The sequence below is a fragment of the Choloepus didactylus genome, chromosome 8 (genome assembly GCF_015220235.1).
Source record: "Choloepus didactylus isolate mChoDid1 chromosome 8, mChoDid1.pri, whole genome shotgun sequence".
NCBI classification, from domain to species: Eukaryota; Metazoa; Chordata; class Mammalia; order Pilosa; family Megalonychidae; genus Choloepus; species Choloepus didactylus.
The window spans coordinates 95,501,973-95,526,149 of record NC_051314.1 but is presented as its reverse complement, the minus strand read 5'-3'; the positions used below and the strand labels follow the sequence as shown (position 1 = coordinate 95,526,149).

At 38.2% G+C, this 24,177-nt stretch overlaps 1 protein-coding gene across 2 annotated transcripts in view; it reads left to right on the top strand.

The window, feature by feature from the left end:
• Positions 1 to 24,177, top strand: part of PDZRN4 (PDZ domain containing ring finger 4) — a 408,504-nt gene that overhangs the window by 326,332 nt on the left and 57,995 nt on the right. For both annotated transcript variants that reach the window (XM_037846352.1, XM_037846353.1), the window contains 2 exons: positions 6,916 to 7,172; positions 10,243 to 10,345. In XM_037846352.1, the coding sequence (XP_037702280.1) occupies positions 6,916 to 7,172; positions 10,243 to 10,345 (360 nt within the window). The remainder of the gene's footprint in view (positions 1 to 6,915; positions 7,173 to 10,242; positions 10,346 to 24,177) is intronic.

Sequence of the window (24,177 nt, the reverse complement as noted above, 5' to 3'; positions counted from 1 at the left end):
GCCAAGAGGCCAAAAACAACAGAAAATTTTAAAGCATATGATAAAACCTGACAATATGGGGAACCCAAACCCAAACACCCAAATCAAAAGAACAGAAGAGACACAGTACTTGGAGCAATTAATCAAAGAACTAAAGACAAACAATGAGAGCATAGCACAGGATATAAAGGACATAAAGAAGACCCTAGAAGAGCATAAAGAAGAAATTGCAAGAGTAAATAAAAAAATAGATGATCTTATGGAAATAAAAGAAACTGCTGACCAAATTAAAAAGATTCTGGATACTCATAGTACAAGAATAGAGGAAGCTGAACAATGAATCAGTGTCCTCGAGGACCACAGAATGGAAAATTGAAAGAACAAAAGAAAGAATGGGGAAAAAAATTGAAAAAATCAAAATGTATCTTAGAGGTATGATAGATAAAATAAAACATCCAAATTTAAGACTCATTGGTGTCCCAGAAGGGGAAGAGAAGGGTAAAGGTCTAGAAAGAGTATTCAAAGAAATTGTTGGGGAAAACTTCCCAAACCTTCTACACAATATAAATACACAGAGCATAAATGCCCAGCGAACTCCAAATAGAATAAATCCAAATAAACCCACTCCGAGACATATTCTGATCAGACTGTCAAATACTGAAGAGAAGGAACAAGTTCTGAAAGCAGCAAGAGAAAAGCAATTCACCGTATACAAAGGAAACAACATAACACTAAGTAGTGACTACTCAGTGGCCATCATGGAGGGGAGAAGGCAGTGGCATGACGTATTTAAAATTCTGAGAGAGAAAAATTTCCAACCAAGAATACTTTATCCAGCAAAACTCTCCTTCAAATTTGAGGGAGAGCTTAAATTTTTCACAGTCAAACAAATGCTGAGAGAGTTTGCTAATAAAAGACCTGCCCTACTTCAGACACTATTGGGAGCCCTACCGACAGAGAAACAAAGGAAGGAGAGAGAGAGAGAGAGAGAAATTTGACAGACATATATAGAACATTACATCCCAAATCACCAGGGCACACATTCTTCTCTAGTGATCACGGATCTTTCTCCAGAACATAAAACAAGCCTCAATAAATTTAAAAAAATTGAATTTATTCAAAGCATATTCTCTGACCACAGTGGAATACAAATAGAAATCAATAATCATCAGAGACTTAGAAAATTCACAAACACCTGGAGGTTAAAAATGAGAGGAGATGAAAACATTCCCAGATAATCAAAAACTGAGGGACTTCATCACCAGTAGATCAGTCCTATAGGAAATGCTAAAGGGAGTTGAGCAGGCTGAAAGGAAGGGATACTAAACAATTGACTGAAACCACATGAAGAAATAAAGATTTCCAGTAAAGATCACCTAGTAAGTATAAATACGAATACTACCATATTTTTTGATTTGTAACTCCACTATTTACTTACTACAGGACCTAAAATACATAAAGTGTAATGATAAATTAGTGGTTTGGGACTCAATGTAAAATATGTAATTTTTGACAAGAACTACATAAAGGTGGGGGAATGGAGGAGTATAGGAACATAGTTTATGTGTCCTATTGTTGTGAAGTTGGTATCAAAGAAAAACAAGATTGTTATAGATTTAAGAGGTTAAATTTAAGCCCCATGGTAAACACAAAGAAAGTATCAGAGAATATGACCATAGAGATGAAAAGTAGGGTATGGGTTACGAGAAGTGGGGGAAGGGGCAATGGGGAGTTAAGAAATGAGTGTGGGGTTTCTGTTTGGGGTGAAGGGAAATTTCTAGTAATGGGTGGTAGGAAGGTGATGGCATTGCAACATTCTAAATGTGATTAATCCCACTAATGGAATGCTAGAGAGGGGGTGGAATGGGAAGATTTAGGCTGTGTATATGTTTCCACAATTGAAAAAAAAAAATGACAGTCTAAATAGATAATGACAGTTAAATGCCAAGGATGATCCTGGATGGGAACTGAGGATGGAGGAGAGGAGGCTCAAAGGGACGCAGTTGGGACATAAGAAAAAAAAAGGAAATATAGAATGTAAGCTTTGTATCAATGTTGAATTTCTTGAACTTCTTAGCTGCGCTTAATGGGAATGCATAAAAGAATGTTCTTGTTCATGGGAAATGTATATGTGAATTACATTGTTTATCAAGGATATGTGCAGCTTGCTCTCATGTGTTCAGAAGACAGAGCAATAGATGATGGATGATAGATAGGGAGGGAGGAAGGGAGGAAGGGAAAGAAAGAAATGCTGGTGTGACAGGATGTTGAAGTTGGTGGATCAGGGTATCGGGGGCGGGGGGTTGGGGTATGCTGGAGTTCTGTGTATGGGGTTTGTATTGTTTTTGCAACTGTCCCTGTAAGTTTGAATTTATTTCAAAATAAAATTAAAAAAAAAAAGAGTGCTTTAAAAAAAAAAATCTGTATTCTTTACTTAACATTCACAAGTTGCTTATGGATTAATTAGCCCATCTGCCACAACAAATGCATCCATACATCTTTTGCTTTCATTACTGAAAAGTGACTACTCTCAATACAATGGAAAATAACAAGTTTTCAGAGACAAATACTTACTTTTTCAGATCTCTAAAAACTTGTGTGTATATATATATGTATATTACAAACTACCACTTGAATATTTATAATTATTAAGGAGATTTGTCTATGTGGAGAATTGGTAAGTGTGGGGGTAAGGGAATAACCTTCTCAGAAAGTGGTTTCCCATGATCCATTTTTCTTTTGGTTCCCCGTTATATGTTTACTTGACAGCTCATCTGAATATGTCTTATAACCACTTCAAGTTTGGCATATTAATACCACTCTCTCCACTTGTTGCAATCCCAAATTTAAGTACTGTGAGGACAATCACGTGTCTCTATTTATTGTAGACCCTCTATCATGGGCATCTTCCTTTCCTCTTTTCTGCTGTTGCCAATTTTGATCACCTCTTTTAGCATAATGTCTTTACTTTTTCATTTGTCTCAGATTAAATGGCTAAATCACCATTTTAGACTCCACTCATCCTACTTTGGGACTGCTAGCCTTGTACCAAATATCAAACATACCAGTAGAGTCAAATCAGTTTTGGCCACAGTTATCAAATGCCAGATGTTATAGTAATAGGTGGAATTATCTCACATACTTCTTACATTTGTTACACTCTAATCTCTCATTCATTCCATTCAACAACTGCTTTAGACAAAAGTCGCTTTCCCTACAGCGTGCTTAAATCAGATCGCCATCTTTCTTGAAACCCTTATGCACATGCACTTCAAACTCAAACTCCTTTTTTATGGGTATTTTTTTAACCTTCAAATTATTTTGCATCCCCTCCCATCAGTTTTGCTCCAAACCCTCTTCATCCATTTTTCCTCCTGAAAATCAACTTCCCTGAGCTCCTCTAGCAAAATGCCTCCTTCTCTTTCACCACACACCGAGGACTGTTGGATTCTCTACCCTTGGTTAACTAGATAAAGTGGGACGACTTTAATAGAGGGCTTTTCCATCTCCAGTCTCATCACAGAAAACAAAAACTATATGTTGTCCATATAAAACTAAATCTAAGATAGAGATGGAGGGGGAGGGAAGGCCAAAGGAAGGGAGAGAAGAAGAGAGAACATAATGGGAAAGAAATAGAATGCCAAGGATATGGCATCATGAAATACCAAATACCTTGTTGTTGTTATAGGACCTAACCACTTGAATAAATGATGGTTTGCTGTTAATTTGTTTGTTAATTTACTACAATATTAGGTTTCAGGATTAAAGCTTTAGGTTTTCTTCCAATGCTGTCCTCCCTAGTTCCAACTGATGATAATTAAGCAAAGCAACTGCCAGAAAATCCCAATTAAGCTATTCTTTTTTTTTCTGTTGTGAAAGCCATAATTTATAAAATGGTGACCTTTTGGTGGGCTAACAGTATGCTGATGAACTTCAAGTGAAGTGAAAAACAAAGAGTGTTTAGTATCATCAGTGCTTACATTTTCTAACAGAGCATGTGGGGCAGTCGAGCCTTTAAAGGTCATAGACTTCTTTACTTTGAGAGTTATTAAATAGCTTATGAAAACAGAGGTCAGCTGCATGATAACTGGAAGAGCATTCCCCAATGGAGAAGTAAGATATTTGAGATTATGTTAGCTGCCGTCTTTTAAGATTCTATTTGATTGTCCTTAGAGCAAAGAATGAAATTAGCATATACATGCCATGATTGTAAATGAATGAATGTACAGGTCTTAGAATCAATAGCTATTGATCTTGCTGTACAAACACAAATATTGTCTGCATATACTAAACATTCCAATAAGAGTTAATGACTTCACAGTCTAAAACACTCTTCAGTAAATTTTATGTTTCTGCTTTCATTTTTATACTATCCTGTGCTTTGCAAAAATAATCTTACTTAGCTTGGAGTAAAGTAAAATAAATAATAATTATCAGTAAAGTACTGACTTATAAAACATTATTTGTGCTTTAAAAATCACTAAAACAAATAAGCATACCAAACATCAAAACTGGATTACGGCAAGGTACCCAGTTGCCTTGTGGAAGAAATAGAATGATGGCATATATCTGCCCACTACTTATCAACATATGATTTTTGCATTAGTGGGATTTAATGTATAAGTGGAAGAAAATCTGACTACAAATTATTTTTCCCTTTAACTGTTGGATATACCTACTGCTCTAGTTCCTTCTGAAAGGGTACAAAAGAGTGAATACACAGATTAGTGATTGACACTGTTAGGAATTACTTTAGATGCTATACTAATGGTTAACGTATTGACGTAGCTTCCTAGTAAGTATTAATTGATAATAGAAAACCGAGAGCTATTCTCAGGGAGGGGAGGGCACTGGGACCCTGCAGGAGTGGAACATCACAGAACCAGGGAGTGAAAAGACTGGGAACAAAAAGGCAATTGTTACCCACTGCATAGATTCTGACAGACCAGTCTTGTCTCCCACTTGTCATCTTCCTCAACATGGGAGTTTAAATACTGACCACAAAATGAAACATCAGGGATGACTGCCATCCAGCACATGGGGCTAGATCATAGCTGGTGCTTTTCCATCTGGTGCTTCTCATGTCCTTTGCTGAGACTACTTCCTCTCAGGAGATAGTGGGGACCAGAGCTGTCATCAGCAGGAGCTCAAGGAATGAGCAACCAGGGCTGTGTAAGTGTCCCATGTCTACATGCTCCCTTTTGCCCCAAGTCATCAGCATTCCAAGTTTGTGACAGTGAAAATTCAGTGTAATTTTCAAGTTTAGCCCATGGAGAAAAGAATCTGAGTGTGAATACACAGATTAGTGAATGTGTGTGCATAAGTAGGGACCCACTCCGTTCTGCAACCGAGGTTTTCTTACTAGTGATCAGAGAACTATTTGGAGACATATTTTGCTGAGGAGGAAACTTAATTGCTCATTCCTTGACGGCACATTAACTCTTTCAGAGTCCATTGAGTAAATTAGCTCCTCCGAGTCTTTAAGCCTGTCTTTATATGACCTGATGCTTTCTACCTGGTATTGTATCATTTACCCCCAAAACGCCCCACATTTGCTCTGAGCACACGCATATCCTTTGTATACTCAGGGAGAGAGAACGTGCTCAGTTTGAGTGTTAGCAATGGCTTTATGACTGCAACTCAGTGCCTTCCTCTGCTTCTTTTTAAGGTGCCCAGGGATCTCTAAGGATTTGTGGTCCTAACAGCTATCAGAGGCTCACCCAAGGATGGGTGACTCAGTTAGTTGTCTAGAAACTGTATAATTTCAGGGGTGATGGGCATGGTATTCTGCCTGCAAATATCTCTTCCTATTTGCAAAATCCATTTTATTGATTCATTTGGTGTGAATGAGTCATGAAGTTATTTCAGGATTCTAGAGTTCCCTATTAAAACTTCCACCAAGAGGAGGGGTTGCTAGCTGTGTTATCAGGACCCATTTTAGGACAATAAATTGACGCCTGTCCGAGACCAATCTGTATTGCCCCCATAGAAGATGCTTGGAAGAGCATGTAGGTGTTTTGCAATCCACAGTGACTGGGGAACATTAATGGCACTTTAAGCAGCCATGGGACAACCCCACAAAAAGAACAATTTTTCTGTCCCTAATACCAATGGTTCTTTCCCTGTTGAGAAGCAGTGTCTGGGGACAAAGGCAGACTTCAACTGTTTCTTTGTGTTCAGGGCTACCTGGGAAACTCGTGAATTGGTGAGAATTCAAAGGGTTATAATACACTAAATCAGAGCTGTTTTAAAGCCATGCTTCCCAATCTTTCATGTGCATATAAATCAGCTGGGACCCTGTTAAAATGCTAATTCTGGTTCAGCAGGTCCTGGGTAGGGCCAGGGATTCTGCATTTCTAATAAGCAACCAGGCGATGCTGAAGCTGCCATTCCACAGACCACCCTTTGAGTACAAGAATTTGGGATAAAATGTACATGAGCAATATCATAGTCTTGGATAAAAAGATGCTGAATATGAAACAAATTTGACAGTATCCTAAAAGTACAGATTTCAGACAAGTAAGACTGATGAAATATTGAAAATATTATCAAGAGATTGCTAGATCATTAAAGAAATCAAAATTGGAAATATTTAACATTTCCACCTATCTGAAGATTTGGTTGACTTTTTTCTGAGGCTGATGTGTCATTTAAATTTTTGAATCTTTACAAATCCCTTCAGAATCATTCTGATGGTGTTTTACTGGTTAATAAACTCCAGATACTTTGTAACAATACAAGAAGTAATTGTTTTCCTAATCTTCACTTACTCGAGTGGGTGAAGAGTTCACTAAATGTCAATGTCTGATTACATGTTCCTTTACAAAATTCGTCTCAGAGCTGGTTTGAACCTCCACTCCCCACCTTTTATTAATCTCTCATGACAGCCTTTCTGTTCTTTCCTCTGAGATGAGCAATGTCCTCTTATCTTCGTAGGTCAATGGGAAGGATCTTTCAAAGGCCACCCACGAAGAAGCAGTGGAAGCTTTTCGAAATGCCAAGGTGCCCATTGTGGTTCAGGTGCTAAGGCGAACGCCTCTCAGCCAGCCAGCCTATGGAGCAGCCCCGGAGGTGCAGCTCACGGACGCCAGCACCCAGACGGACATCAGCTTTGAACGCATCATGGCCCTGGCCAAGCTTAAGCCACCTACCCCTCCAGTGCCGGACATCTGTCCTTTTCTGCTCTCAGACAGGTATTCTTCTGTCATTTCTCCCAGAGCCCCATTTGTTTTCATTAGTCATTTAAAGAAGGTATTGGAAAGAATCAGTCGCACTTGCAAGTTGACAATTATGGAGCTCTGCTGGAAAAATGTCTCTGCTGTGTCTATGTCCAATTACTTCTCAGCTGTCACTGCAAGCTGCTCTTCCTGACCCGCGCAGTGGCTTCACCTGAGGAATCATACTTGCTGAGGCACAGTGAGAGATTCTGGCTCTGATTAGTTCATCTTCATATTTCCAGTCATTGAAACCCTCATGCTACCCTTGAGCCCTGGTCAGGGAAATAGCTTTTCTCACTGAAACTGCCAAAAACCTTATTAAGACTCACATGGATGTGGCATGTTGGCACCGCGTTCTCCTCTTTGGGTTGCACCCCCCCATCTCTATCTCTATCTCCTTCCTTCCTTCCCACCTTCCCTCCCTTCCTCTCCAGCTTTTCTGTTTTTTAAAGGAGAAGCTAAGAAATTAATTAAAGTGAAATTCTCTGAAAAGAGCATTAACCAAATATATTGAGATGTAAGCCAAAAATCCTGGCTGTCAGACAGTAAGTGTAATGTCATGAAATAAGGAGTTACCAAAGGAATAGTTCTTCCTGATTTTTACTTCATTTACAGGCAGTTTGAGAGAGTTTATTCAAATAATATTACTTGTGAAGTTTTAGAAGTAAGTTTTGCCCCTGTACATTTTGTATGCTGAACTTTTAAACAAAAATCCAAATGCTAGTGAGAATTTGATTGATAAGAGCAATAGTCTGTAGGCTGCATTTTCTTTGTGTACTCCAGTCCATTCTCTACTTTGTAAGACACACATCTGATAATGCCTTTTTCCTACCCAGTAGTAGCTTTTGTATGCCTGTTTCAGTAGTTCATAGTTGTACATTAGAATCACCCAGGAACTTTTAAAAGCAGTACTAATGCCCCAATGCCACTTCAGTTCAGTTAAATAAGAATCTTTAGGGTGGGGCCCTGGCATCAGAATTTTTCAAAAATCTCCCCAGGCAATTCTAATGTACAGCCTGGTTTGGGGAACCAGTCCTGGAGACTTCAAGTTCCAGGAGGACAGAGACTCTGTTTGTCTTATCCCTCTATTTATTAAATACCCGCTTGTGTCAGGTACTGGAAATGAGTTCTGAGCATAAAACTGAATAAAAATAGACAATACCACTACCACAATGAGTTTATATTCCAGAGTGAGAGATAAGAAAGCAAACAAATATATAAAACCCATTAGTAGAGCCTGACACATAATAGCCATCCAATAAGAACTTTCTTGAATGAAGAATGGTAGCTAAACATTTATTAGCTAACCAAACACGTTCTAGATAATATTCCAAGCACTTTACATTTAGTCTTCACAACAGCCTTATGAAGGAGTGCATTATGTTATCACTGTCCTCATGTCACACGTGAGGAAAGCAATCTTAAGTTAACTTGGCTAAGGTCACGTAAGAAGTGACAGAGCCACTTCTTGAGGCTTCTGAGCTTAAAAGGGCCGACCCTATGCCCAATCCCTTCACCAGAATTCTCTGCCATTCTTCCTAAGCCCTGTAGGCCTTAACTTTGAGAAAACCTCTTCTAGCAAACTGCCTGTGGCTGCACCATGTGCTCTCCCAGCCTCAGTGATCACACTATATTAAAATTCCCACTTTGCAACTTTACCCAGTTGATAGGGCTAGAATTATATATTGTGCAATGTGATATTTCCAGCATTCAACATCATTCGTGCCATCTGCTAGGCACACAATCAATGCTTATTGAATGAGAAATGTGTTTCTCGTGGTGGTACTCTCTTCTTACTAACTGAAAGACAAGGAACACACAGTAGATGCCCCCATTATCAAGCTCTAGCAGCTAAAATGGGCTTTGCAGAGTTGGTCCAGATATACACAAGAAGGAGTTGTCTGTTAGACCCACAAGCAGGATGCTGCCTGAACTGCTTCTGCTATTCTGGTTCCCACTGGTTAACCCTCTACAGAGTCGACAGACCTGGATAGTCATCAGAAGAGGCTGGTGGAGTATCTGTGCTGATGGTTAAGGGCATCCGGATGAGTCTCCCTTGCCTTTCAGCAAGTAAAGGGGAATTCATTTATAAACTACAAACCTGTTTTTCCATAATACCCACACTGGTAGGGCTTGGCGGTCTGACCTGCAGTGAGCTTGCTTAACTGCAGCTAAGGCATTTCACTGATTTTAGAAATAGAGATGGCTTTGATGTTAAACTATGCTTAGCCTTCATGGTATAGTGTATAGTGTCTGTCTTGTGACATATAGTAATTTAATGAGCCCTTCTATAAATGACGTATAGTTTTTCCTCAAAGTTAAAAGATCTATAAAAGCCATGTATGTCCTGGGTCCCTCTCCTGTCCTTTACCTATTCAGCTCTTTCTGTCCCTGAGAATTTTCCAAAGGGATTAGGAAACTGTGTGACTTATAGGAGTCTTCCAGTGAGTTATTGCCATGAATGCACTTGATGTTTGTGTGCTGCCCTTTATCAAAGAGGGAGACATAAGGGTTATGAAGGAGAATGGAGAGGAGGGTTTTGAGGAAGGGGTGTGTTTCATGAGTACATTTTACAATCTGAAAAATACATGCTTTTGAAAAGAGCTTTTAAGAAAACAGTTTGGGGGTGCATATTATGAAATCAGGGGTGCTTTGTTACAAAGGGCCCCACTTTGGGTAGACTGTGATCTAAAATGCCACAAACCATCTATGGAGCTAGTCACATTTGCTGAAATGGAAGCGGGCCTGAGAGCATCAGTAAAGCAGCATGGCCTGTCAAAGAGTCCACATCAGTCTCTTTATAGAAGGCATCTCTGACTACAGGCCCTTACTCTTAGAATTCTCTCAGAAATCGCAAATTGATGGACTTCACATAGGGGGAGAAATAAAAGCAATTGCTCTTTCTGAGCTGTAGTTCCTTTAAAGGCTGGATCACTACAGTCCTTATTCCAAACCAGAGAAAACTAAAGTGATATTCTAAAATCAGCCTTAATCTTGAAAACAACCCTTTTAATACATTCCTATCATATTGCTACATCCCTGATAGCTGCCATTCTCTTCACCCAATGGAACGTGAATTTTATGAGGACAACGAGTATCTTTCCAGCTTGCCTGCTGATGCAGAGAGAACAGAGGACTTTGAATATGAGGTAAGATCATTTTCAAACCACTTTACGTTGCTTCGTGAAATTATGGTTGAGGGATTTTGCATAACAAAGAAAAAATTAATTTATTACTATAAGAAATATTTTTTCTATTATTCTATTGTAAGATCCTTTTAAATATTTATTTTAGCTCTTTGGCTATAGTATTTAAAGTGTATTTGGAAAATATTTTTATAATGTAAGCTCAAAAATACTTTGCTCACGTTTATGTTGCCTATTATGAGAGATACAATTTTTTTCTTCTTTCTGTAATAGAAGAGCATTTCCAAGTAGAATTTGGGAAAGAAATTGTATTTAGAACCAAGATTGTGCTATGTTCATTCATTATAGAGTATTTTGATTTGTACTGATAAACTGAATTGTATGATATTAGTTATACTTCCCTTCACAAATTCTATAATCTCTTTGTGACTCAGATATGTACTCTGAAGAACAGTTTCGTAGACTTGCTAGAAAAAGAGGTACCTTCATACCCTTTGATGTTAAACTATATTTAGATTCCATATGGTATAATGTTGAGTATCTGCACCATGATAAATTAACAATTTAAAAAATCCTTCTATTAATTATTTTAAAACTTTCACAATAGTTTAAGGTTTATCCTAATATTTTCTCTGCTTCTGCAGTTTATAAATCTTTGAAAGGTTTCACACTACTCTGATATTTGGAAAGAAAATAGATTGCGGAAGTAAAGAAGCTTTGGCAAACAGGCAGCATCCCCATGATTATCTGCCCTTTTAATGCTGTAGATGATGTCATACAAGTTCAGCAAAGTGTTGTTTTCCATTTTACAACCGGGCAATCCTGAAATCTCTTCCCTTAGGTGGATCTGAAATCAAATAAGCCTGATGCAGTGAAACTCACCTAAAGCAAATAAACGTTTATTTGAAATCATTCCTCCCACAAAAGTCATTGCTAAGGATTATAGAAATCATTATTTCTTCTCAACCTGAATTTGGAAGGATGATCAACGGCACCTAGTATCTGAATCTTTGTTTTTGTTGTTGTTAATTTTTTAACCCCACCTCGCCGTTAAATTGATTGGAAAGTATTATTTTATAAATCTACTCAAGTGCTGGTATGCACTGAAATATCCATTAAGTTTTATCCATTCATGTAAAATAAATTACAGAATTGAGCCACTTATCCAAATAGTTCAAGATTAAAATGTTTTTCTTTCAGTTAATGAATATTTTGTGTTTGGGGACTGGAATTATCTAGATTGGTTCAGTTTTTTTCATTCAGTTTGTGCCTTAAAGATTTATTAAAATATGGCCTATATGCTGGCGGAGGGTTCGGGAGGAAAATTGGTTCAGGCTAAGCAGGTTAACAGTAAAACTCCTTTTAATTAATCAGCATATCATTGAACTATTACAATACAGACAGATCCTTGTATTTCTTAGGGCTTACTGTAGCTGAACCACAGCTTCTTTTATGACCATTATCAATCCCTAATAGATGCCAACGTTGGAACGGTGACAGTGGTAAATGTACAGACAGGTTCACTGTAGCCTGTAATCTCAACTAATCACAGCAGCATAGTCATTAATTTGCCATCCACTGTGATTTTGTTGCCAAAGGCACCCTTCTGAATGATTGAAATAAAGAATGTTCCTGTGAAATTTAAACAGGGAAGGAGTTACTGTGACAGGCTTCAATCATGAGAGAGGATGTATTTGAGAACATCATGTATGGGCAAAGGTGGGGGGAATTACCCCAAGGATAATTTGCCAGAGTTTGGGGAGAATAATGATTATACCCAGTAGTATTCCTCAGTCTGTGTGGTTACATGACAGAGTGGCACACACCATCCCTCGGGGCTGCATCAGATCAGACTATAAAATCTGGTGAGTCCAATGCAATCACCAGAGCTGATTGTATACACCACGTTATTTGGTAACATTTGGGAATGCTAATCCTGCCTTTGTGTAGTCTTGCTCCTGGCTGCAGACTGGTAAAGTGTCAGAGTGACCAGGTGTTTCTGTCACCAACTAAGATGACCCAAGCTCCTCCAGGGGTGGTACCCCTTGGGATGAAGTGGATGAGCACCTTCGGAATGGACCACTTTTATGTCACTGGAGAATATTACAGGATACTGAAGTCCAGTGGCCAAGTAGAGGGCTTTATCCTGAAAAGGACACTGTTTCCTCCTCAATACAACTATGAACATACATCAGCAGGGAATTGGGAAAGTGGAGAGAGGACCCCTTTTCCATCTGCTTTCATTCATTTTGTGCCATAAATATCCAATGAGCACTTAAAATATTTAATGCTAGGCACCCATCGAAGTATGGAATTGATTAAGTCCCTGCCCTAGTAGAGCTTAACTTCTAGAAGAGGGAGATGAACAGTAAACAGATATGTAAAGACATATTATATTAGATGACGAAAAATGCTAATACAGAATAACAAGAGTGGGTAATGGTGAAAGGCAATGCAAGGTGATGGGAAGGGGATGTTGCTGTCTTATACAGGGTAGTCGGGAAGGTGTCTCTCACAAGAAATCTAAAGGAAGGTAGAGAACTAACCAAAGGGTTATCTGAGGAAGAAGCTTTCTGGATAGAGGGAAAGGCAAGTACAGGGGATCTGAGGTAGGAGCATGCCTGGTGAGTTCAAGGAATAACAAGAGTCTGGTATGCTGTAGCAGCACAGGTAAAGGGGACTTGGTAGGAGATGAAGTCAAAGTGAAGGGGTAGGGGTGGGGGCAAATCTTGAGGAATCTTTGGCTTTTACTCTGAGATGAGAAGTTGCTGGAGCAGAGGAGGGCCATGTTTTGACTCCCTAATAGGCTCCCTCTGGCTGCTAGGATGCGATTGTCAGTAGGGAAGCAAAGTCTTTAGCAGGGCTGTCAGATGAAAGAGAGAGGTGGCCCCAACCTGGATGGTGATGGTGGATGTGATGGTTAAGTTCATGTTTGACTTGGCTAGGTTATGGTGTCCAGTTGTCTGGTCAAACAAGCACTGGCCTGGTTGTTACTGTGAGGACATGTCATGGATTTAAATCATTAGTCAGTTGATTGCATCTGTGGCTGATTACATTGCAATCAATGAAGGAGATTGCCTTCAGCAATGAGCGAAGTCTCATCCAATCAGTTGAAGGCATTAAAGGGAGAACTGCTGATTTCAGCAGTCAGGAAGACTCTCCTTCAGCAGCCAGCTTTCCTGGGGAACTCATCAAAACTTTCACTGGAGTTCCTACCTTGCGTCCTATCTTACATGGAATTCAAACCTGCCAATCCCCATGGTCTTCTGAGCTAATTCCTGTAATAAATCTCATAGTATTTACACACACACACACACACACACACACAGTCGGTTCTGTTTCCCTAGAGATCCCTGACTATTAAGTGGAGGAAGCAAGGCACAGCCTGAAAGGACAGCACCCTCCCCAGCCTAGATGGTTGTACTTAAATATCTTTGCTTCCATGACTTACCTCACGGCTTTAATATAGTTTGTACTATGGCGGTTTTCCTTCTTCTGACTTTTTAAAAGCAAAATATCATAGACCAGAATGAAACACAGTTTCTGGCATCTACTAAAAACCAGCTTTAAAAATCAACTCTGCAGAACTTTTAGTGTGCAGAACTGCATTTCTGAACTTGCTAAAATGCAAATTATGCACGTATTCAGGCACCTTTTTAAAGGCCTACTTCCTATTGACTCAGTGAACCAAAGCTGATCTGTCTATCTTGTGAATACATATTTAGGGTCTTTTAGTGCATGGATTATTGACCCAATAGACCAAAACAGATCTGACTATCTTGTAAATACATATTTAGGGACTTTTTAACATGCGGATTATTGCATTGATAGACTATAACAGCTTCCTTCAGAGCCGTGATAGACAGCAAATGCTTCTTTGGAGATATTATAGTCGGTGTGTCAATGTTAAGGTGAATCTGCTATATCAGGGACCTCTCTGGAATTTTAATGACACCCATATGTCACCATGACCTATCACCACTTTTCCTAAGAAAATATTTGACTGGGTTTAAAATTTCCCCATGGTGCTTCAGAAAAGTCTCAGAAGAGCAGCCTGTATTAAAAGACTCTCAGCTTGAAATGTGTTCTCTGAAAAAAAAAAATGGTGGCATTGTTCTCTAACTAAAAATGATAAAGGATTTTAATTTTACTTTGATAGAAATGTAAAATATCAAAATTTAAACAATGCACCCATAATAAGAGTTGGGGTGCTCCATGACACTGGAGTACCACTAAGGATTAAGCCTCACCTCTTCTTTATTTTTAACTCTCTTCATTCATTTTTCCTAGAGCCTGCTAAAGGTTGAAATAAATCATAAATAGCCGTTAGCAAGTCAGAGACAGATCTCAAATCCAACCTCTACCAGAAATAATTTAAAAGGACAGGCTTCGAGAAATATGGAACCATTCAGCCCAGCTCCTAATAAACATATGTTTGGTACTGCCCCCATGCAAGGAAGATGTTGAATTTTCCACAGCATTTGCCATTAACTCTCAAAAATTTTGCTGATAGAGAGTTGGAGAACTGATGATTGCAAAATCTTGATAGTGTAAAAGTCATGTTAACCAAGACAAGCAAATAATTTAAGAACCATTTCTGAGCCTACAGATTTTCCTCACTTACAAAGGCTACTTGAAATCATTTTCACACCTCCCCTTAGATTAGGTCAAAGTAACCTATCCAACAGCCTGAGCTAAATACACATAGAGTTCCCCTTATGTGTACATTGTCATAAAAATGTAAGCAAAAAGGAATTTAGAAGTTTGCTTGAAATGGTATTAGAAGTGGAGAGGAGAGTTCTGTGTACATGTTAACTGAAAACCAAACTTGAGCTAGTGTCTATAAATAGGAACCTGTATTTAGCATATTAATTAGCTTCCTCTTGACAATTCTTATGCAAAGCATAAGTAAACTCTTGTGCAGTGCCAGAAAGTGTCATTTTGCAAAATGGATTTCCTGGAGCTGGGTCCCTGCAAATATGTGCAGAATGTTTGTAAAAATTTATGTATGTTATCTCTTACTCACATAGTCAAAAAGAAGGAATTATAACTGAAGGAGAACTCCATTCAGAAAAGCAAATAACAATAAGAGGATAAGAATTAACTAGACTTCAGTTGTATCTTTTTCAGTACCTTAATGATTAGGGGAGTCAGTGTTGAGGAAAATCTCTCTAGTGTACATATGTAGACCTATGTGGGTCCCCTCTAGGCTTTGAGGGCAGGGGACTTACCTGCCTTGTTCATCATTGCATCACATTGCCTGTTGCAAAGTAGGTGCTCAATAAGTGTTTGACGAATGAATAAATGGGAGTCCCATTGCTCTCTGCATGACCAACTTCCTCTGGACAGTACAGTCTCTTTCCTCATTGTACAAAAGAATGAGACCAGAGCCTGGGAACACCATGCACTCACAGTGAATGTCCTCTCCGCTTCCAGCAGGTATTTCTTCTTTATGTCGGAGACACTAATCCTAGTGACAGTTTTGTTTCAGTTAAACCCATCTAAGGGAAGGGCCAAAAAGGAGAAAAAATAGGGAGAAATAAGTAATGAGCTAGAAGTTTAACGGTCTCCATAAAAATCTGTCTCTACTGACCATCGTTTTATGAAACCAGAATCTCATATTTTGTAGGAATTTGACAAGATACCCAATGATCTTTGTGTCCCCTTTATGACTTCTTTGCCAAGGGATCATTCAGCAGATGTATAAAGTACTACAATGGACAGAGAACTGAATGCCTCCCCCCTAGCCAGTTCTTACTCTGAGGATCTCTAAGTAGTCAGAGAGATAAACCTATCAAGAAGTTCAAGAACCACCAATGTAAGGAATATCTGTGCGTATGAAGCCTACTTCATAAACAGGCTTTTTATTATTCATGTGCTGTAGTATATGGTAGAAAGAAGAAAAATTAGTGTTTAAAATGTGAAAGTATAGAATCTTCAGAATTTTTTAATTCACTGAATGCTTTGTATTTCACCAGTCTTTTCCTTCAACTTCTGCTTGCCTTCCAGTTAATCACAGTTTAGAATTATTAATGAAGTATCTAAAATAATTTATAGCACTTACTAATGTGGCAATGAAAGCATCCATTTTTAGAAAATCACTTTATTAAGTGTCATTCAGGGGGTGGTTTCTGAATTGAAAACTGATCTAGATGAAGTGTGAAAATATTTTTATTACTTTAACATTTAAGATGAGATGGTAGTTTCTCAGTTTGGAGTTGGTTCATTGAGGTATTTATTAATGACAATACCGCCTTCTCAATTATGTCAGATTAAAATCTTAAATTGGAGGCCAAACCAGTCAATTATATTTTAGGCTTGAACTCCGATACACTCTATGGCATGTTTCTCTGTATCACCACTGCCTCCTCTATCTTCTCTATCTCTGAGGTTATTTCTTGCTCTACTATAGTCAGACCCTACTCCCTGCAGCCCATCCTATCCACTGCTGACAGATCGATCCTTCTTGAGTGCATATCCCATTGGATCACACTCCTGCTCATTACATTATCTTGTATGACTCCACTTTATTCCTTATATTAACTCTAAACTACTGTCTCCGGCTCTTGTGGGCCAAATTGTGTCCCCCATAAAGACATGTTCAAGTCCTAAAGTGTAGTCCGGCCAATGTGACATTTTTTGGAAATGGGGTCTTAGAAGATGTCATTAGTTATGTTGAGACCAAACTGGAGTAGGGTGGACCGTAATCCAATATGACTGGTTTCCTTACAAGACGGAGAGAATTCATTGGAGATAGACAGTCTACAGGAGAGAAAGTCCCATGAAGAGAGGAGCGTACGTAGAGAAGACAGCCATGTGACGATGGAGGCAGAGTAAGTTATGCTATAAGCCAAGGAACAGAAGCTAGGAGAGAGGCATGGAACAGATTCTTCCCAACAAACTTCAGAGGTAGTGTGGCCCTTCTAACACCTAGATTTCGGACTTCTAGCCTCCAGAATTGTGAGGCAATAAATGCCTGTTGTTTTAAGCAACCCACTTTGTGGTACTTTGTTTTTTGCAGCTCTGGGAAATTAAGATGCTGCAATTGACAGTCCTTCCTACTCTGTTACACCCTACCTTTCCAGGCATACCTCCCTTCATTTACCCAATCTTGGGGTCACATTCCACAACCTAGCAGAACTCAGATCCAGCTGCATGCTTTCCTTCCTCTGTGGGTTTGCTTATGGGCTTCTCTGCTCTTTTTCCCACAAGTCTCTGCCTTTGTTCAAAGATAGATCCAAGCATCACTCCTTCACAAGTCTTCTGTGATCGCCTTCCCCCCATGGAATGCAATCTTGCACCACTGGACTGCCATGGCACATTCTGTAAATACTGTCATTTATATTATGCCTCGGTTATAGTTATTTGTGTACTTATCTGTTCCTTCTCAAAAGATTTCCTCTAATTGTCATATCTCTTTGTACATGCCCTGGCACAAACTGGGCACTCAGTAAGCTGCTACTGTTTTAATTTTATAAGTGACGTTAAAACAAGTACATAGGATTAAATGGGGGGAAGGAGAAGAGGGCAGATGGAGTAGCAATTTGAAATAAAGTGTGGAAGTCTTTGTTTCTGTTAATGATTAAATTAATAGCCCAGCAATTAGAATAAGTGAATTTTAACAGACACTCTGCTAAGTTATGAAAGAAAAAAATAGAGATTATTTTTGTTGCTATTTTAACAAGGAAGATATCTATGCTTTGACCCAAACTTGTAAACTGGAGAATCCTAAGTACAAATGCTAATTTGTGAAGATAAAGAATGATGGAGATTTGGTTCTTGTTAGGATAATCATACATCCTGGTTTGCCCTAGACAGTCTTGGTGTATGGCTAATGTTCCATGTAATTATTAATAGTACCTGCTTTACTCTCAAAAATGTCCTAGCTGGGCAATACATTAGATGCTTGCCCTAATGTTTATACTTGAATCTTAATCGAGGCTGGTGCTTTGTAATCATGTGTTATATAATCCTAGTATTATAAGAAGAAATGACCCAGAATTTTTTAATATTAATACCCATGCCTAGTAAGTTGAATGAATGCCTAAATTGTGAGATTCTTTTTCTTTTTTTTTTTAAATCCTCCTTAAAGAGTGTGCTGGTTTGAATGTATTATGTCCCCCAGAAAAGGCCATATTCTTTGATGTAATCTTGTGTGGGCAGACGTATCAGTGTTGATTAGATTGTAATTCTTTGAGTGTTTCCATGGAGATGCGACCCACCCAACTGAGGGTGATGACTCTGAGTGGATAATTTCCATGGAAATGTTACCCCACTCATTCAGGGTGGGTCTAAATTAAATCCTGGAGCCATATAAATGAGCTGACAAACAGAAGGAACTCAGTGCAGCTGTGAGTGACATTTTGAAGAGGAGCTACAGCCAAGAGGGACACTTTGAAGAAAGCACAGGAGCTGAGAGAAGCTGCAGCTGAGAGATAGTTTGAAGATGGCTGTTGAAAGCAGACTTTTGCTCTGGAGAAGCCAAGAAAGGAAAAACGCCCCAAGAGCAACTGAGAGTGACATTTTGAAGAGGAGCTATGGCATAGAAAGGAACATCCTGGGAGAAAGCCATTTTGAAACCAGAACTTGGAGCAGATGCCAGCCATATGCCTTCCCAGCTAACAGAGGTTTTCCAGATGCCATTGGCCATCCTCTAGTGGAGGTACCCAATTGTTGATGCATTACCTTGGACACTTTATGGCCTTAGAACTGGGGCTGTGTGGCCAAATAAACCCCTTTTTATAAAAGCCAATCCATTTCTGGTGTTTTGCATTCCGGCAGCATCAGCAAACTAGAACAGAGTGACTAGAAAGAAAATGCCACTAAGTTGGAAACAGTCATCAAAGTGAATTGTAATTCTTTCAGATTTCTTATTGAAAGAAATGAGATTAGTATTGCTGTTAATTTGGTCATGTAATTTTGTAAGACAAATATGAGGCAGATCTACATTTTGCTTCAGTGATCATGTCAATATAAACCTTATTTCCTGAGAAAGCAATGAAAAGCAAATTTAATCTTCCAAGTTGGATATTAAATAATGTAGCCAGGGATACAATTCTTTTATTAGGCATCTAGATATAAATTGAAGATTCCTTACACTACATATATGAATTTTATCAAAATACGGACGTTTAATTTTTGTTTGAAGATACACAGGATACATATTCATACCATTTCATTGCATTATTTAAGGTGCTTGTCAAAAGTTATGTTGAAGGTAGAGATTTGCATATCAAATCATATTTTCCTGATGACATCTATTCTGCTTTCAAAGAACTGTTTTCACAGGGGCAGAGAAAGGAGATCTGCCTTTTCCAATATAAAGCAGATCACATTTGAGGGTTCCAATGTTCCTTTCAAAGGCAATACAGTCAAGTAGAAGGAATCCAAACAAGGAGTCTGGTCCCGGTTCCAGCTCCGCCCCTTGAACTTAACCTCCCAGATTGCAGAATGAGCTCCAGGAGGACAACAGATGTTGGCTGTGGGGTGCTTTATTAGTATCTAGTTCTCTGATGTACCTCACTTAAGCAAAGTGAGACAAATGCATGATTAAATGCTTACAAATTTTACAAATATCTTAATATTTCAAACATTCCAACCCACGTTTTATGGGTTTGTATAGAGAGAGCACACACACTTGGCCTCACACTGTATCTAGTTTAGTGCTGTACCAAATGTCAGCAAGTACCACACCTCTTCACATCACCTCTGACGTCAGCTGGTAGCGTTTAGACCACGTTAGCCAGTATACATTTGACAGTTTGAAATGGGGAATGCAGTCTGAAGGAACTAAAAAACAAATTAATTTATTTAAATAAGGTATTTTTTTAATTTCGAAAAATACAGACAATAATCCTCGTTTGATTTTTTCTGTCATATAATATTATGTCTGAAATGAATGTTAAATTCTTTAAAGGTGATATGTTTTATATTGGGATGACAGTTTCCCTCCCCCCCGCCTCCTTCTAAGATGTAAGCTTTTGGTGATGCTCTGGTCTGTGGTTGCATGGTGGCTTCACAGGAATTAAATAGTTGAATCTAATATAAATAAAAGAGAACCTTTCATCGACAAATACGGAGAATGTGTCATGAGCCAAAAGTTATGATAAATCCAATCTATTCATTTGAGGTCCAAAATAAAATTTTAAAAAATAATCCTCCTCAATTGTACCACCTGAGACATTTGCATGCTTTTACCTCTTCTATGCACATTATTTTCATATAACTGCAATTTTATCATTTTGTTGGGTATTTACATTTTCCTAGGTTTGTTTAACTATAAAAAGCTACAGCCAACTGCTTTCTTTAGGCATGAATTTTCATCTACATTTCAGAATTATCTCTATAAGAAAGGCTTTCTTGAAGTAAAATTCTTGAATCAATGCATATACATAGTTTTTAACCCTTCAGATAAATATATATTGATAAATTGCTTTCCAAAAACAGTTGTATCCATTTACATTCTCATAGGCAATGTATGAGAGGGTTCTCACTAATATTTAGTGGTCTTATTTCCTTTAAATTCACAAAAATTTACTTAAAATAAATTTTAAAAATATACTTGGAATAAATACTCAGTTTATGGAAATAATGCATTCCCATCAACCTAGCTTAATATTGTAGTTAATATTTAATGTATGCCTACTGCCATATTGGGTACAAATTCAAATACAGGTCCATAAGCATAGGGTTGGAAAAGAATAAGGCAAATTATAAGCGATTCCAATTTGCAAAATTTAAAGATATTTTAAACAAAATTAGGAATTACTTCCTCAATTTAGCACTCCTCTTCCCCAAATCTGCTTTTCCTCCTATCCTATGTCTTGTTTAAGAGCCTCATTATACACGCAATTATGAGTTACTATGTACTAAGCATCTGCTATCTTGCCACACAAGGTGCTTTAGAGATCACCTCTAATCCTTAAAAGAAACTTCCTTTCTAGGTAAAGTGGCACTGACCAGGGAGTTGAGACAAGCCCTTAATTCCTTCCTGCCCCTCACCTCCAACTGACCCTAAATCATCTCAGTTGAGCCTGGTGCATGTCTTTCCATGCCAGCCCTTCTCCTCACTTCTCTCAGCCAGTGGCCTCCTTACTAGTCTTCCTGCTCTGTCTCTACCACCATCATCTCTCTTTCTTAGTACGACCAGAGAAATCTTTCTAAAACCCATATATAATCACGTCACTCCCTCTGCTGAAAACCCTTCAAGGATTCTCCATTATTTCTAGCAGAGCTCCCCAACTTTTTCCACAAAGGAGAAAGGAGGAACATGAGGTGGTAGGCCCAGGTCTTGTGTTGTGTTTTCAGAAATGAAGGGAAATTTGCATTTTAATCCCTAGTAGATCCATTGTAGTTTAACATAAAAGTAAATTTCAAATGTTTTACCAATTCAATTACTTAATTCCACCCCTCACCTCCACAAATTGATAGTCCAGGAAGATGTATCCTTTAAAGCTGTGGCTTTATGGATTCCCTGACATGCAGCTGAATATCTAGATTCTGGAAAAACTTGGGTCTATATTAAGAAGTGTAAGCTCCTTAGCATATGAGGCCCTTCCCTTCTTCCTTTCTGTGCTCACCTCCCACCAGGCCTGCACAGTATAGGAGGCTATGATCTGCCATACAAACTGCTTGCAATTCCCCAGGCAAAACCATTTGCTTGAGGGGTTCTTTTTAGTATCTGGTTTTCTCTGCCTGGAATGGCCTTTCCCCTCTTACTCTGCCTAGTTCCCATATCTTGTCTTTCAGGGCCCACCTCCTATACTGTTACTTTTGTGAAGGAAGTGGAAATAAGAACACATGGAGAAAAATGCTTTTTAAACAGTTAAACTAGAAAAATATAGGGATTGTTAGTTATTCATGTAAAGAAGCACTGGGCCTTGGTTTCTGACCTCTCTCCCCCATCCACTTGCCTTATTGCATGATTGTTTGTTTTCACTTTGGGCTTCCCCATAAGTCTCTGAACTTCTTGAGTGTGGGGCCCTGGCCTTATGCATCCCTGTCTTCCCAGTAGCAAGCACATAGAATGATTGAACCAATGACTAAATGTTAAATATACTTGTACACTAGCAAATCCAAGGTGGGAATCTTTTAAGGGGTGTTATGATTGAAACTCTTCAGATCTATTTCTCATTTTTTTTTCAAAAAAGTTTTGTTCTTCAAATTGAATATTAGGAAAAATATGTTCATAATTTGTTCTAGTTGAAGTTTGAAATTATTGCTTACTGCTCCAGTAAGCATATAAAAAAACAAGATACACACATGTATACACACACACACACACACACACACACACACACACACACACCCCTTTTGAGTCTGCATCTTCACTGGCTAGTAGCTTATTTAGAATGTGGTAATGAAGGAAATAAATCTTTGGGCTCATTTTAAACCCAGAGAAAGATGTCAACAATAATAATGATGTTTATAGATGGAACACTGGACAGTAATATTTTGAAATACAACAGCTAATCTATAGCTGTTGTCATAAATTAAAAAAAATAGAATAGATTAGGAGAATGCAAAGATGAATGGAAAAGTTAGTAATCACTTTGAACTGAGATATGACACTTATTTACATGCATCAGGAGATTTTTTTAAATTTTTTTATTAGAGAAGTTGTGGATTTATAAAACAATCATGCATAAAATTCAGGGTTCCCATACAGCACCCCACCACCAACACCTTGCATTGGTGTGAAACATTTGTTACAATTGACAATAGCACTTTTTTGTAATTGTACTATTTTTTTAACAGTAGTTGCCTTTGTAACAATTGATGAAAAATTATTAAAATAATATTATTAACTAATATCCATAATTTACATAAAGTATGTTTTTCCCATATACTACTCTATTGTTAACACCTTGTATTAGTGTCATACATTTGCTATAATTCATGAAGGAACATTCTTATACTTTTAACTATAGTACATCATCTACAGTAGGATTTCACTGTGTTATACAGTCCTATGTTTTATCTTTTAATTTGCATCATAGAATGTTTTTTTTACCTTAAATATTTTTTATTGTGGTAACATATTTAACATAAAATTTGTCATGTTAATCATTTTTAAAAAAAATTTAATAGATTTTATTTTGAAATAAATTCAATCTTACAGGAAGAGTTGCAAAAACAGTACAAACCCCATACATAGAACTCCATCATACCCCGACCCCCCTCCCCCAATACCCTGATCCACCACCTTTAACATCCTGTCACACCACCATTTCTTTCTTTCCCTCCCTCTCTCCCTCCCTCCTTCCCTCCCTATCATCCATCTATTGCTCTGTCCTCTGAACATATGTGAGCAAGCTGCACATATCTTTTTTTTTCTTTTTTCTTTTTTTATTTTGAAATAAATTGAAAATTATAGGAACAGTTGCAAAAGCAATACTAACCCCATACAAAGAATTCCATCATACCCTGATCCCCCTCCCCCAATAGCTCAATCCACCAACTTTAACATGCTGTCACATGGCTATTTCTTTCCCTCCCTATCTATCATCCATCATCTATTGCTCTGTCTTCTGAACATATGAGAGCTAGCTGCACACATCCTTGAACGTACACTATAATTCACATATACACTTCCCATGAACAAGAACATTCTTTTATGCAATCCCATTAAGAGCCGCTACGAAGTACAAGAGATTCAACAATGATACAAAGCTTACATTCTATATTTCCTTTACCTCATGTCTCAACTGTGTCCCTTTGAGCCACCTGTCCTCTATCCTCCAATCCCATCCAAGTTCATCCTTGGCATTCAATCGTCATCTATTTAGACTTTTTTTTTTTTCAGTTGTGGAAACGTATATACCGCCTAAATCTTC